The sequence below is a fragment of the Tachysurus fulvidraco genome, chromosome 11 (genome assembly GCF_022655615.1).
Source record: "Tachysurus fulvidraco isolate hzauxx_2018 chromosome 11, HZAU_PFXX_2.0, whole genome shotgun sequence".
Classification (NCBI taxonomy): domain Eukaryota; kingdom Metazoa; phylum Chordata; class Actinopteri; order Siluriformes; family Bagridae; genus Tachysurus; species Tachysurus fulvidraco.
The window spans coordinates 3,872,669-3,885,660 of NC_062528.1; the positions used below are offsets into that span (position 1 = coordinate 3,872,669).

Below are 12,992 nucleotides of genomic sequence, written 5' to 3' on the forward strand. Positions count from 1 at the left end.
AATGTTTAGCCTAACAAACACAATTGTGTTAGGTCTAGCAAACATCAGAGATAAATTAGTCTTTAGTTAAAACAGGAACTTTAGCTTTTCATACCTTTAGCATTTTGATAATAGCTTTAGACCACCAGCAGGGTTTGCATAACTAGCCAGTTAGCTGCATAAGCTAACTAAATATACTGTAAAATGATGATTGTAAATTTATATGTGGATTTGAAACAAAGCCATTCTCAATCAAGCCTCCCCTGAAACAAACTCTTCTTCACGCATGTTTTCTTCTGCATCTCGCTCTGTACTAGTTTAGATTAGTTCATTAGCATAACCACTTAACATAACTAAACTGCTGATTCTGCTCTCAGTTCCTAGGTCTTTGAATAAGCATGAGTAAACAAGCAGGAAACACATAACACAGTGGGATTTCATTTCAGAGTATACAATTAAAGCCTCAGGGTCTCACTGTAAAAATGCTAGAGTTTGCAAATCTTATGTTGCCATAACAACCTTGAACTTTGTTCATCGTTAATATTTGCTAGGTTAGTTATCATTCATTAATTAATGAGATCTGATAGTGTAGCACGTGCCATCTGATGAGGAAGATAGTAAAATAGCAGAAACATGATGCTTTGTCTTGACCAAGTCTTTATCTTATTGCTCTTCAAGATTTCAGGCTCAAACCCGAAACCCATTACCTTCAGTTTATCAGCTGTGGCTGATTAACCCTCAGAGTTTAGTGTGAAGTGAAGAATGCATTAACAGAAACGTTACATTAGAGATGGCCGGGTGTTGATTTAGAGCGCGAGCCACGTTCGATGTGACGTGATGCACGTGACGTCAGTCCGGGCATCGCGGCGACACGAGCTGCCCCGTAGTCCCCCCTTCACTCCCTCCCTCTCCATCAACCCCGGGGAGACATCCGTTCCATGGTGATCGGTTGCTATAGAAATGCTCGTTTTTTGGCGACAGAATTAGAGACCGGGGGAGAGAGAGAGGGAGACAGAGAGAGTGGGAGGACGGGTCGTTAACAGAACGGAGACGTGGCATGTCTGGTGTGAGGAGCGGTTGGGTCCCGTTTTGCCGGTTCGCACATGGAAAAGCTGCTGTTCCTCTGCGGCGCGAGCGGCGATTCGGCCACTGTGGTACTCTTATCATTTCCTCTCGTTCTTTCTTATATTCCTAATTTCCTAATAAAGAGCTTGTGTGCGTAACCGCCCGTGCATGTGCATGCATGATTTAACCGAGCGAGAGATGCGAATATCTGCGGTCGCTGTCCAAGTGATGGGCATGACACCGGCCTGCGCGTGCATGCATTTGTGTCCAAAACCTTTTGTGTAGCAAAAACCTCTGATCGCTCCTTCTTTTTCTTGCCTTGTATAAATGAGCATCTCTATAACGTGTGTATGTGTGTGTGTGTGTGTGTGTGTGTGTGTGTGTGTGTGTGTGTGTGTGTGTGTGTGTGTGTGTGTGTGTGTGTGCGCGTGTGTGCGTGCGCGTGTGGTGAATACATCGAAGCATCGCGCGCCGTTCGGATTTTTTTCGTCGGCTGTATTGTTATGAAACCTGTGGCGCGCGCTTGTTGCTGTAGGAGAGAGAGAGAGAGAGAGAGAGAGAGAGAGAGAGAGAGAGAGAGAGAGAGAGAGAGAGAGAGAGAGAGAGAGAGAGAGAGAGAGAGAGCCTTATGCTTCAAAAAATGGCAAAATATCGGGCATCAATGACAATGATGCACCTCTCGAGCCACATATAGTGAGTGAGTATAGGTAGTGTGTGTGTGTGTGTGTGTGTGTGTGTGTGTGTGTGTGTGTGTGTGTGTGTGTGTGTGTGTGTGTGAGAGAGAGAGAGAGAGAGAGAGAGAGAGAGAGAGAGAGAGAGAGACAGAGAGACAGAGAGACAGATCGTGCGTCCAAATAGATACTTGGTGAAAGCGAGTCATTTGTACACACCTAGGTGACATGATCCCCCTTATTGTGGCGAGTACACACACACACACACACACACACACACACACACACACACACACACACACACACACACACACACACACACACACACACACACACACACAAAGGTCCTTCTTTACGCGCCTCGAACCTCATTCCCTTGAACACGCCGCTGAAAATACGGCGTGTGAGCGTGTGCGCGTGCCACTCGGTCGCCGAGACTATAAAAAGCACCGTGCTGCGGTGACGTCAGCAGGCGGCAAAGCATCAGTAGGGAGTTAACAGTCTGATCCATTACAGTCATTACTAATGTGTTTTATAATTAACTGAATTACGCTGCAGTTAAATTGTGCAGGAAAATTATTATTATTATTATTATTATTATTATTATTATTATTATTATTATTATTATTATTATTATTATTCTCAATCGTCTTGTAAACACAGTTAGTGCCAACTACACTCAAAAACTAAAAAAAAAACTACACTCCAATCATGTAATTATGGTTTGTTAACTTTATTACACATTTCACTGTGTCAAAAAACAAAAAGTCAAAACCTTTCATTGAAGATGGAGCAAAAATTCGATGTGGTGTAATTTTAAATTTTAAAATTCATTCAGAAAATGATTACTAATATTTAGCAGACGCTTTGTTTTACTGTATCTATGTGCTGTTTCTTATTGGCTCACACTAAATGTTAGTAGGTTTGCAGTGTTAAATTTCACCTACAAAATGATCCACATCTAGACATGAATTTACGCATCCTTTCTCATTCCTGTAAACTTCGAACATGTTTAAATACTGCTGTATAGAATTATTCTAGAATTGCTGTAGACAATCCTCCTCATTATCCTCATCTTCATTCACATGTTCTTCATACTCATCCCAATCCTCCTCATCTTGCAACTCATCCTCGCCATTATCATCCTCATCCTTATCATCCTTCTCACCATAATCTATATCATCTTCATCACCATTCTCTTCATCCTAGTCCTCATTGTTCTCATCATTCTCATTCTTCTGCTCTTCCTCCTAATCATGATTTCACATCCTTTCTCTGTTTCAGGTAAATGTTGAGGACCCTGACACTATGTTGCCCAAATCCAGAAGAGCTCTCACAATTCAGGAGATCGCAGCACTCGCCAGATCTTCTCTTCATGGTACACACACACACACACACACACACACACACACACACACACACACACACACACACACACACACACACACTTCTCATCTACACATCCACCCATTCCTCTTGTGCATTTCTGCATTTTTTCTTTCCACTGATACATACATGTGTGTGTGTGTGTGTGTGTGTGTGTGTGTGTGTGTGTGTGTGTGTGTGTGTGTGTGTGTGTGTGTGTGCACCTACAGGTATATCTCAGGTGGTGAAGGATCACGTAACAAAGCCAACAGCGATGGCGCAGGGACGTGTCGCTCACCTGATTGAGTGGAAAGGATGGTGCAAACCTACCGATACTCCCAACGCCCTCGAGTCTGACTTTAACTCCTACTCAGATCTGTCAGAGGGCGAGCAGGAGGCTCGCTTTGCTGCTGGTCAGTGTGTGTGTGTGTGTGTGTGTGTGTGTGTGTGTGTGTGTGTGTGTGTGTGTGTGTGTGTGTGTGTGTGTGTGTTCTGATATTAACAGAAGTTGCTCTGGGTGAAATACAAATTTCAAACTGTCTATCTTAGCAACTAGCATGTTTAGCATGATTTACAGTTGCAGCCTCTCAGGTAAATCTCTAAATGTAGCAAGCTGAGGTAACTTAAGTAAGTAAGCTAACTTATTTAGCTGCTAAAACTAGCTACAAGAGTTATTTGAAATCTAAAATGAAAAAGTATTAGAAAGCCAGAGGACACACAGGAGACTTGTGTCATGTTTACCATGGATTAAAGTTAAAAGGCCATTTTTCTTTTTTAGAGTTGTCATGAGTTTAATCAAATTCATCCAACTAGCATTAACAAGTACGGTCTTAACTTGTGATATTTGCCAAAAGTAAAAAAAACTGCAAAGAGAATGTTAAAGTTTCATCATTTAAAATATTATTAAATTGTATTAAATGGTCCGTTTAAATGTTGAACTACCTGCAGTTAGCTAAGAGCTAGCAGGTCAATTTACTGTATGTATTTTATTCACCTTTTCATAGGATCAGATTGGCTATAAATAAATAGCTAGTTAATGAATGTAGACAGGAAGGTAAACACACTCTGTGAAGAGAACTGTTGGACATCTATATGTTGCTATGGAAACAGGACAGCTTTTTTACCTCAGCAGCTCAAACAGTGTTTAAAAAGTAATTTTTAACCAAGCAACTTTGTCCTGGAAGTTGTGATGATCATTCTCTTAAGTATTTTTAATACTTCAAATGTGTGTTTGCATGTGTGTGTTTGTGTAAGTGTAATGTGTAATCACGGTGTGTGTGTGTGTGTGTGTGTGTGTGTGTGTGTGTGTGTGTGTGTGTGTGTGTGTGTGTGTGTGTGTGTGTGTGTGTGTGTGTGTGAGTATGCAATACATTACCTGCTTAATGCTGACTGTCTGCCTGCATTTCATATCACACACACACACACACACACACACACACACACACACACACACACACACACACACACACACACACACACACACACACACACAAACACCAGAGAGAGAGAGAGAGAGAGAGAGAGAGAGAGAGAGAGAGAGAGAGAGAGAGAGAGAGAGAGAGGTACTGCAGCCCTTTCTACAGGAGTTTGGCTTTTTTCCAAGGAGTGGTGTGTGTGTGTGTGTGTGTGTGTGTGTGTGTGTGTGTGTGTGTGTGTGTGTGTGTGTGTGTGTGTGTGTGAGAGAGAGAGAGAGAGAGAGAGAGAGAGAGAGAGAGTGAGTGAGTGAGTGAGAGAAAGAGAGAGAGAGTGAGAGAGATGAATGGGCTGAATTGATGTTCACAATACAGAACAGATCCAGGGGTGGAGGGCGGAAGGCACTTCTGCACTCTGATTGGTCAATTAAATAGGTTGCAGGAAATCGATCCAACCTTGCTCAATCACACAGCCAATCGCATACCAGAATGTATTTCTCTGTGTGTTTGTGTGTGTTATATATATATATAAATGCAAACTCATGATTTTTTGAGGCACCGAGGTCACTTCAGTAAAGGACACTTACATATGATGTCACCATTATGCGTCATCATGCTGTCAATCAAACACAAGAGTGCGTTGTTCACTGTAAAATTAGATAGTCTCCATGGCAAAGTCTCACCTTCTACTGAAATGCACCACTAAAATGTTGAAACACAGTGTGTGTGTGTGTGTTTCTGTGTGTGTGTATGAGTAAGTGTGTCATGGACTCATGTGCTATTTGTTTATTATATAGGACTACCTGAGTGTGTTTGCTGATGATCTGTGTGTGTGTGTGTGTGTGTGTGTGTGTGTGTGTGTGTGTGTGTGTGTGTGTGTGTGTGTGTGTGTGTGCATTAGGTGTGGCGGAACAGTTTGCCATCGCCGAGGCAAAACTTCGTGCCTGGTCTTCAGTAGACGGAGACGAATCAAATGATGATTCATATGATGAAGACTTCCTGTCTGCTAATGAGCCCACAACACAGAGTACAGGTACAAATACACACATACACACACACACACACACACACACACACACACACACACACACACACACACACACACACACACACACAGCACAATAAAAATTTGGAAAATACGAATAAATATTCACAACTCATTTCAAGATGAGAAAGGAGTCAATTTTAAAGGGATGAGAAACAAACAAAAAATAATAATAGGGATTTTAGTGAAGGGGCAATAGCATGCTGAAAAGAATTAAGGAATAACAATAATGTAATTTAAAAAAAACTTAAATAATAATAATGAATAAAGAATTAATAAATAATTAATTAATTAATTCATAAATAAATAAATTGTCATATGTTACATATGTTACTATTACTACGATACTACTACTACTACTACTACTACTACTACTACTAATAATAATAATAATAATAATAATAATAATAAGACTTTTTCGAAACATGCTTTCATAAACAGAAACAAAAAAATCTTCCAGAAGGCTTCTCCCTGGCCATCACTTGAAATATAAAATAGAACATTGGCATGAGACTGAAGCTGCGGCAAAGGACGAAGAGAGGAGACTGACATAGTAAGAGAGTGCTCCACTCATTCTGTCATGACTCTGGACTCACATTGACTCTGACGTGAATCAGGACACGACGATCTGTCCCAGTGCCCTACTTTCATTCCGAGATATTTGAGCACCAGGCAGAAATAATCACCATCATAATCACAACAACAACAAACAACAACAAACAACAAGGACAATAATAATAAAAGCAGTACATTAATGACTCGTTTTTATAAGGCTTTTGGATTGAAATGGGATTCTGTTTTTAATAGCAATGTTTGACTCATTTATTCATCCATTCTTTCTTTCTCTCCTTCTCTTTCTCTCTCTCTCTCTCTCTCTCTCTCTCTCTCTCTCTCTCTCTCTCTCTTTCTCTCTCTCTCTCTCTTCATCTTTCTCTGTGGTGTAATTTGATATAGCAGCCTCATTTCTCCTGCAAGTTTAATGTACAGACAGAGCGAAGGAGAGATGAGAGGAGAGAAAAGAAAAACAATAAAAATCAGCAATGGAGCTGAAAGACAAAGAAGTGTATAAATGTTACACGAGTGACACGTTCCGTTTTAAAAAATCGATTACAAATCTAAAGTGAATATATCGAACTCTTGGAATTATATTACATTTATATTTGATTAGTGTTATCATTGCATCATTTGGTTTGGAACAGTTTAAAAATGCAATTAATAATATATTTATTAAAATATCATTTACAGTATCATCTGGAATTTAGATGGCATTTGAAAAAATATATCATATATATAATTTAAGATCATTTCATATTTAAGCTCTCACAATATTTAAGCATTAGGAATAAAAATCTAAATTGATTCAAAACCGCTTTACAAAACCGTGCTGTTTAGACAGTGCTGGATTCTGATTGTTCAGGAGGTGTTGATGGCACACGCTCATGCAGTGTCATCTCTCTCTGCAGATCTCTCTTCGTACCCTCATTACCTGCGTGACCTCATACACACTCGGGTCTGCGAGGCTCGGATGCGTGAAGCTGAAAGTGGAGTCGCAGTCGATCTTTCGCCACCAGCGGGATTGGCAGGGTCGCCCCCGGACACACTGGGGTCCAGCACGTGCAGCTTGGACGAGACATACCCATTGCTGCGTGAGCTTGGTCGCTGTGGTGACGACCTCACTGCCAAGATCCTGGGTGCGCTGCATGGCAGGGAGGACCTCCTGCTTTTAGCACGCCTCCAGAGGGCAGGGCAAAGGCAGGGCCATTTGTTCTCTGAGATGTTTGAAGATGACGATACGCCTTGCAAGGACTGTAGGAGTGGGGCTTGGTGCACGCGGGAATATTCCGCACGGAGGAAAGTTTCAGATGTTGCTTCATCCGGCGTGGTGTCACTTGATGAGGAAGATGAAGATGAAGCAGACGAAGATGCAGAAGAGGAAGAGGAGGAAAGAGAGCAGTGAACACTCGCTATTCTATTCCAGTCATAACTCCAGTTCCTGTTGGGAATGTTTGACTCGGCATGTTTGTTTTAGACTCCGCCCCTCTCATTTGCATACAGACAGTTGTCTAATGCCGACAATATCATTTTTTTTTTGTTGTTGTTTTTTTACAGCGTCTCAACAATCTTTTTGGCAGTGCGGCGGAAAGGAAGAGGTTGAACTTGAACTGGAGGCCATGCCTATAACCTTTGCAAGAAAATTACATCAAAAATGGATCAAGTGAAGAAAATGTCATAAACAATGGAGAAATGAAAGACTGAAAATTTTCTTCTGCATGTATCGTAAGTCGAATGCTCGAACGCTCGGATTTGCACCGTCCAGTCTATTTTTGCACGGTTTTGTGAATTTTGGCTGTCTTGTTATCTCCGCCCCTTTTCTCGAGATCTCTGGCCCCATTGCATTCTGGGTCCTGGTTGCGCATCCTTTGGGCATGGCTGCTTGCTACAGAAACTCTTATTGTAATCTGCCAAATTGTTCGCCGTCACAATCAGCGACGAGAAAATGCTGGAATGTTGAATATTTGTAGTGTGATGGGAAAATGTATTTTAAAACCAAGCATAAAAAATGATTTTTTTCTTTTTTGGACTAATTTTGTAATCACTCATTATTATTATTATTATTATTATTATTATTATTATTATTATTATTATTATTATTATTATTATTATTATAGTCACAGTATCTCTTAATTTCTCTTAATAATCTCGGTGTGTGGTGAAGAACAGAAAGGATTTGTGTCGAGGACGTTTCAGGGTTTGTGGGAAAGTCGTTCTATTTTTGTACATGTGATTTTTTGCGGCGTGTCTGTGAGCGTGCGATGCGTCAGAAAAGCTCTTCTCTCTTTCTTTGTTACAGAAAAAATATGTTTTTTTTTTATGGTGTCCTTCAGCTTTGTTTTTTAAGAGGAACAATGTGACCATGCTCGATGTGACCTCTTGGAAAAACATCTCATTTTTTCTTTATCCTCCATAAATGTCAAGTACTCTCTCTTTCTCACACACACACACACACACACACACACACACACACACACACACACACACACACACACACACACACACACACACACACACACAGAGAGATTATCATCCATAATAATAATGATTACTGTAGAGAATTAATAAAACTGTGGTTTTCTTTGCTGATGCTCCTCGTTATCATGGCAATCCACTGTTGCCTCCTACTACAGGGCTGTCAATCTGCCTGATTTGAAATCTGATTGGCTCTAAGGAAGGGATTACATCCCGCCCACTTGCTCACCTCTTGCTTTAAACACAACAGGCAAGTTTGTACACAAGTTGGACACTAACCTCACCTGTGTGTGTGTGTGTGTGTGTGTGTGTGTGTGTGTGTGTGTGTGTGTGTGTGTGTGTGTGTGTGCATGCGTGCGTGCCTGCGTGTAACTTTGTAACTGTCTACTCACAGGTTTCACATTTCTCCTTCAATTCAATGTTTACAGTTGAGTGCAAAAGTTTGTGCACCCAGATTTTTCAGCATCTTGCGAAACTGCATTCTAAATTTTTTGCCTTTTTTTGCTCCTTCAGACACACCCAGATTATATTTCTTTGTACATAAATCATAACATAGAATTTTTAATTTATAGACTTTTCCCTTTATTAAAAACAAGAAACGGTGTGGCGGAGCACAAACCTTTACACCCAACACTGTTTTACAATAATGAGACAGTTCTCTGGATTGCAGTATTGCTCACTACTATAATATGGTGAACATGTATTTAGCCCTTTATGGTGACTGAATTGTCAGTGGTTAGTCCACATAAATAATAGTGTTGTTTTGTATAAGACCCACACTCCACACCTATAAGAACAACTAGAATGATAAACTATCGTGTGTGTGTGTGTTGGGTATCACGCAGGGCTGTTTGGCACCTCAGGGGATTTTACCACATTGTGCCTTTAACGCCAAGCGTGCCATCGACTGTACACCAGTTCTGTTAATGCCATAGTTTATATGATAATGTTGATGGTCAATATATTCCTTTTTAAAGCTTTTCTTTCTATTTGTCTCTCTTTCCCTTTTGTTTAAATCTTAAATCTCTCTGTTCTACCTAAAACCCTCTATTTTAAAGTTTCTTTTCTATGTTTCTCTCCCTTTTATTCTCTCTCTCTCTCTCTCTCTCTCTCTCTCTCTCTCTCTCTCTCTCTCTCTCATTCTATTTTCTTGTCTGTCTTGTTCCATTTCATTCACTCTCACTTTTCACCTTCTCAGACTTTGACCTTTATCTCTTCTGTGATTGGTGGACTGTGCTGCCTGTCATAGTGACAGACTTGGTTTTTGGCAGTTGCACCGTGTCACAAGTGGCCTCGTTACACACAATTGGGTCAACACCGAGTGTGTGCTTGTGGTATGTGTGTGTGTGCATGTGTGTGTGTGTGTGTGTGTGTGTGTGTGTGTGTGTGTGTGTGTGTGTGTGTGTGTGTGTGTGTGAAGGTGGAGTTGTGTCCAAAATGTCTATACAGAATGACAGAAAGAGAAATAAAGGAATAAAATAAACATCTCAACACACATCAGTCTTAACTGACACACACACACACACACACACACACACACACACACACACACACACACACACACACACACACACACACACACACACACACACACACACACACACACACACAATGAGCATAGTACAAAACTGAATCCTGACTAAAATGATAGTCCCACCTTTGTTTTTTTCTATTCTTATATCCTAATTTAATTTTCTATCCTAATTTAATTGTTTTTATTTTTCACGAAATAAAGTATTTGAATGCTGATTGTTTTGAAATATAATGACTTTCTTTCTGCATCTGCCTTGTTTTAAACTTGTCAATAAAATGATTAAAAATATGTGTCAATACTGCTGTCACAGATTTAACATGTAGACAAACATATGAGGAAAAAATCCTGATGTTTAGTCGGTGACTGTAATGGACGTCTATGTCCCAATTTCTGACCAGCAGCAGGGGACAGTCTGACATGTGGTAAAGGATGGGCTGTGTTCCAATTCTTATGCGACATTGAGGGAACCTTGTGGCCAAAACTACGAGATAGTTCTGTCCCAATCCATAACTGACAGTAAGGGAACGTCATGTCCCAGTTCAGTTTTTGTTCAATGAGTAAGGGTGAGAAACTTAACCAATCAAATCAGTGATGCAGAATAAGGGACGTTCGTGTGCCATATAGTGGCTGATTGGTGAGGAAGGGACAAAGGAGGTCTACAGTATGTCATAATTAGTGACTAAGATAAACAGAGGGCTGTGTTTCAATTATCAATCATAGTAAAAGAGGACTCTGTCCTAATTTTTGGCCAGCAGTAATGAATAGTCTGACCTGTGGGAAAGGGAGGACTGTGTCCCAATTTTTGACAGACAATGAGTGAAGATTCTTTAATTGAATCCACATTATTAACCGGATGTGTTCCAATTACAGTCTGATACTGAGAGGGCTGTGTTTCGATTTATAATCAGTAAAAGAAGGTTGCGATCAAATTCTTTGCCATCAAGAAGTGTGGGATCAGTAACCAGTGGATTACAATAAGGGACATTCATATCCAAAATAGTCAGTGACAGGTGAGGAAGCGAGGAAGGAGTAGTGTACAAAAGTGTGCAAATGAATCAACAGTAAGATATCTTGTGTTTCAATCGAATTATAGGTGACAGACATAAAGGGCTGTGTCCCAATTTTTTGACAAGCATTAGGGAACACTGTTGGAATCAATGACCCAGGGAAAACTAAGAACTGCATCCCAGTAAGTGATTAACATAAAGTGCACTGTTTAATCGATTAGACAACAGTAATGGAATGTTTTCACCCAAATTTGCCCAACTAATAAGTGTGAAATCAGTCAAAACAGTGGACTTTACAACAAGGGAAGGCCATGTAAAAAGAGTGACTGACAGGTGAAAAAGTGAAGATGGGGTGGTGTAAAATTGGTAATAAACATCCAAATCAAGCAATAGTGAGAGAAGGTTGTGTTTTCAACAGCAGTAAAGGGAAGTTCTCACTCATTCGCACTCATTTTCTACCGCTTATCCGAACTACCTCAGGTCACAGGGAGCCTGTGCCTATCTCATTCATCATCGGGCATCAAGGCAGGATACACCCTGGACGGAGTGCCAACCCATCACAGGGCACACACACACTCTCATTCACTCACACACTCACACACTATGGACAATTATCCAGAGATAATATTCAATATTCTAACAAGCAATAGGGAACACTTTGTCCCAATCAGTGTCTCGAGGAAGAGAGATGGCTGTGCTCCAATTACTGAAAGATATTAACATCAGGCTGTTTTCTGATTAACTTGATACCATATGGGAGCCAGTGGAAGGTCTCCTCGTTATGATTCTGTTGCATTCTTTACATTTTTTAGTAACATATTTAATGTAGCTCTGCAAGAGTTTAAAGTTTGGGAAATGTTTATATCCAACACAGACTGATATTTGTCCAGAACTTTGTCCTGGATTTGTTTTGATCCCTTCGTAAGCTTCATGACGCTTTATTTTTATTTTTACTCACACACTTTTATCCTTCTTATAACTTCTTTATATTTCAATTCCATTGTATAAAATCCCAGGGACATCATTTTCGGTTACAGGTTGCAACACCACACAATGGAACAGGTCAAGGGAGGTGCGTGAGTAGAGTAAAGTAGAGTAGAGCAGAGTAAAGTAAAGTAAAGTTAGAGAAGAGTAAAGAGAACTTGATGAGTCCCCAATTGGTGTCACACCGGCAGCAACACGAGCAACAGGGAGGAATAGGACTTATATAGGACTTATAAACCACAAATATCACAAAGAGGAAAGAATGAATAAACACAGACATAACTGATAAGTTAAACAGACTGAAATTGAAGATTAACTGTTCAAAAAATACGCAATCTCACTGGGTATGCAAAACCAGTAGGCATGGGCATTATCTCCAGTGTCCACAAAGTTTCCCATTCTCATTGTTGACACATTGTAGAGTCAGATAGAAGTTGAATTTCTGTACTTTTCGCTGTTACAGCAATGCTGACATAGTCTACAATAGAAGCAGCTCCATTAAAAACAATTTTGTTTACTATTGTCCACGATTCTCTTAATTTTGTCCACCATCTGCCTTTACACCACCAGTGTATTTGCAGTCATAAATGGGTCACGGGAGAATCGTTAGTTATTTCAAAAACAAGATTGCAAAGAATTGATGTCTTTCAGTATCTGTAGCACACAATATTATAAAAAGATTTATATAATCTGGAGAAATATCTATGTACAGCAAGGCTGGAATCCACTGGCAATGCACCTCCTTACATGAAAAACAACAAGGAACCATTGATACAGAGGCGTAAATTTGGATTGTACAGAAACATACACTGAGATCAAGACGACTTTTCCAAAGTAAGTCCTTGATTACTTTCAGCAAGACAATTCTAAATCTCATTCTGTACCTGCTACAACAGCAGGGCT

The 12,992-nt window shown here is 40.2% G+C and overlaps 1 protein-coding gene across 5 annotated transcripts in view; it reads left to right on the top strand.

The window, feature by feature from the left end:
• The window catches only part of fam131ab (family with sequence similarity 131 member Ab), a 14,180-nt gene extending 5,567 nt beyond the window's left edge, over positions 1–8,613 (top strand). For 3 of the 5 annotated variants that reach the window (XM_047820867.1, XM_047820866.1, XM_047820864.1), the window contains 4 exons: positions 3,000–3,093; positions 3,311–3,493; positions 5,394–5,525; positions 7,001–8,613. In XM_047820867.1, coding sequence (XP_047676823.1) covers positions 3,024–3,093; positions 3,311–3,493; positions 5,394–5,525; positions 7,001–7,494 — 879 coding nt within the window. In that variant the 5' untranslated portion in view covers positions 3,000–3,023 and the 3' untranslated portion in view covers positions 7,495–8,613. Of the gene's footprint in view, positions 1,134–2,999; positions 3,094–3,310; positions 3,494–5,393; positions 5,526–7,000 lie in introns of all 5 variants that reach the window. The other 2 variants (XR_007144423.1, XM_047820865.1) reach the window with 2 other exon arrangements.
• The last annotated feature ends 4,379 nt before the right edge of the window (positions 8,614–12,992 follow it).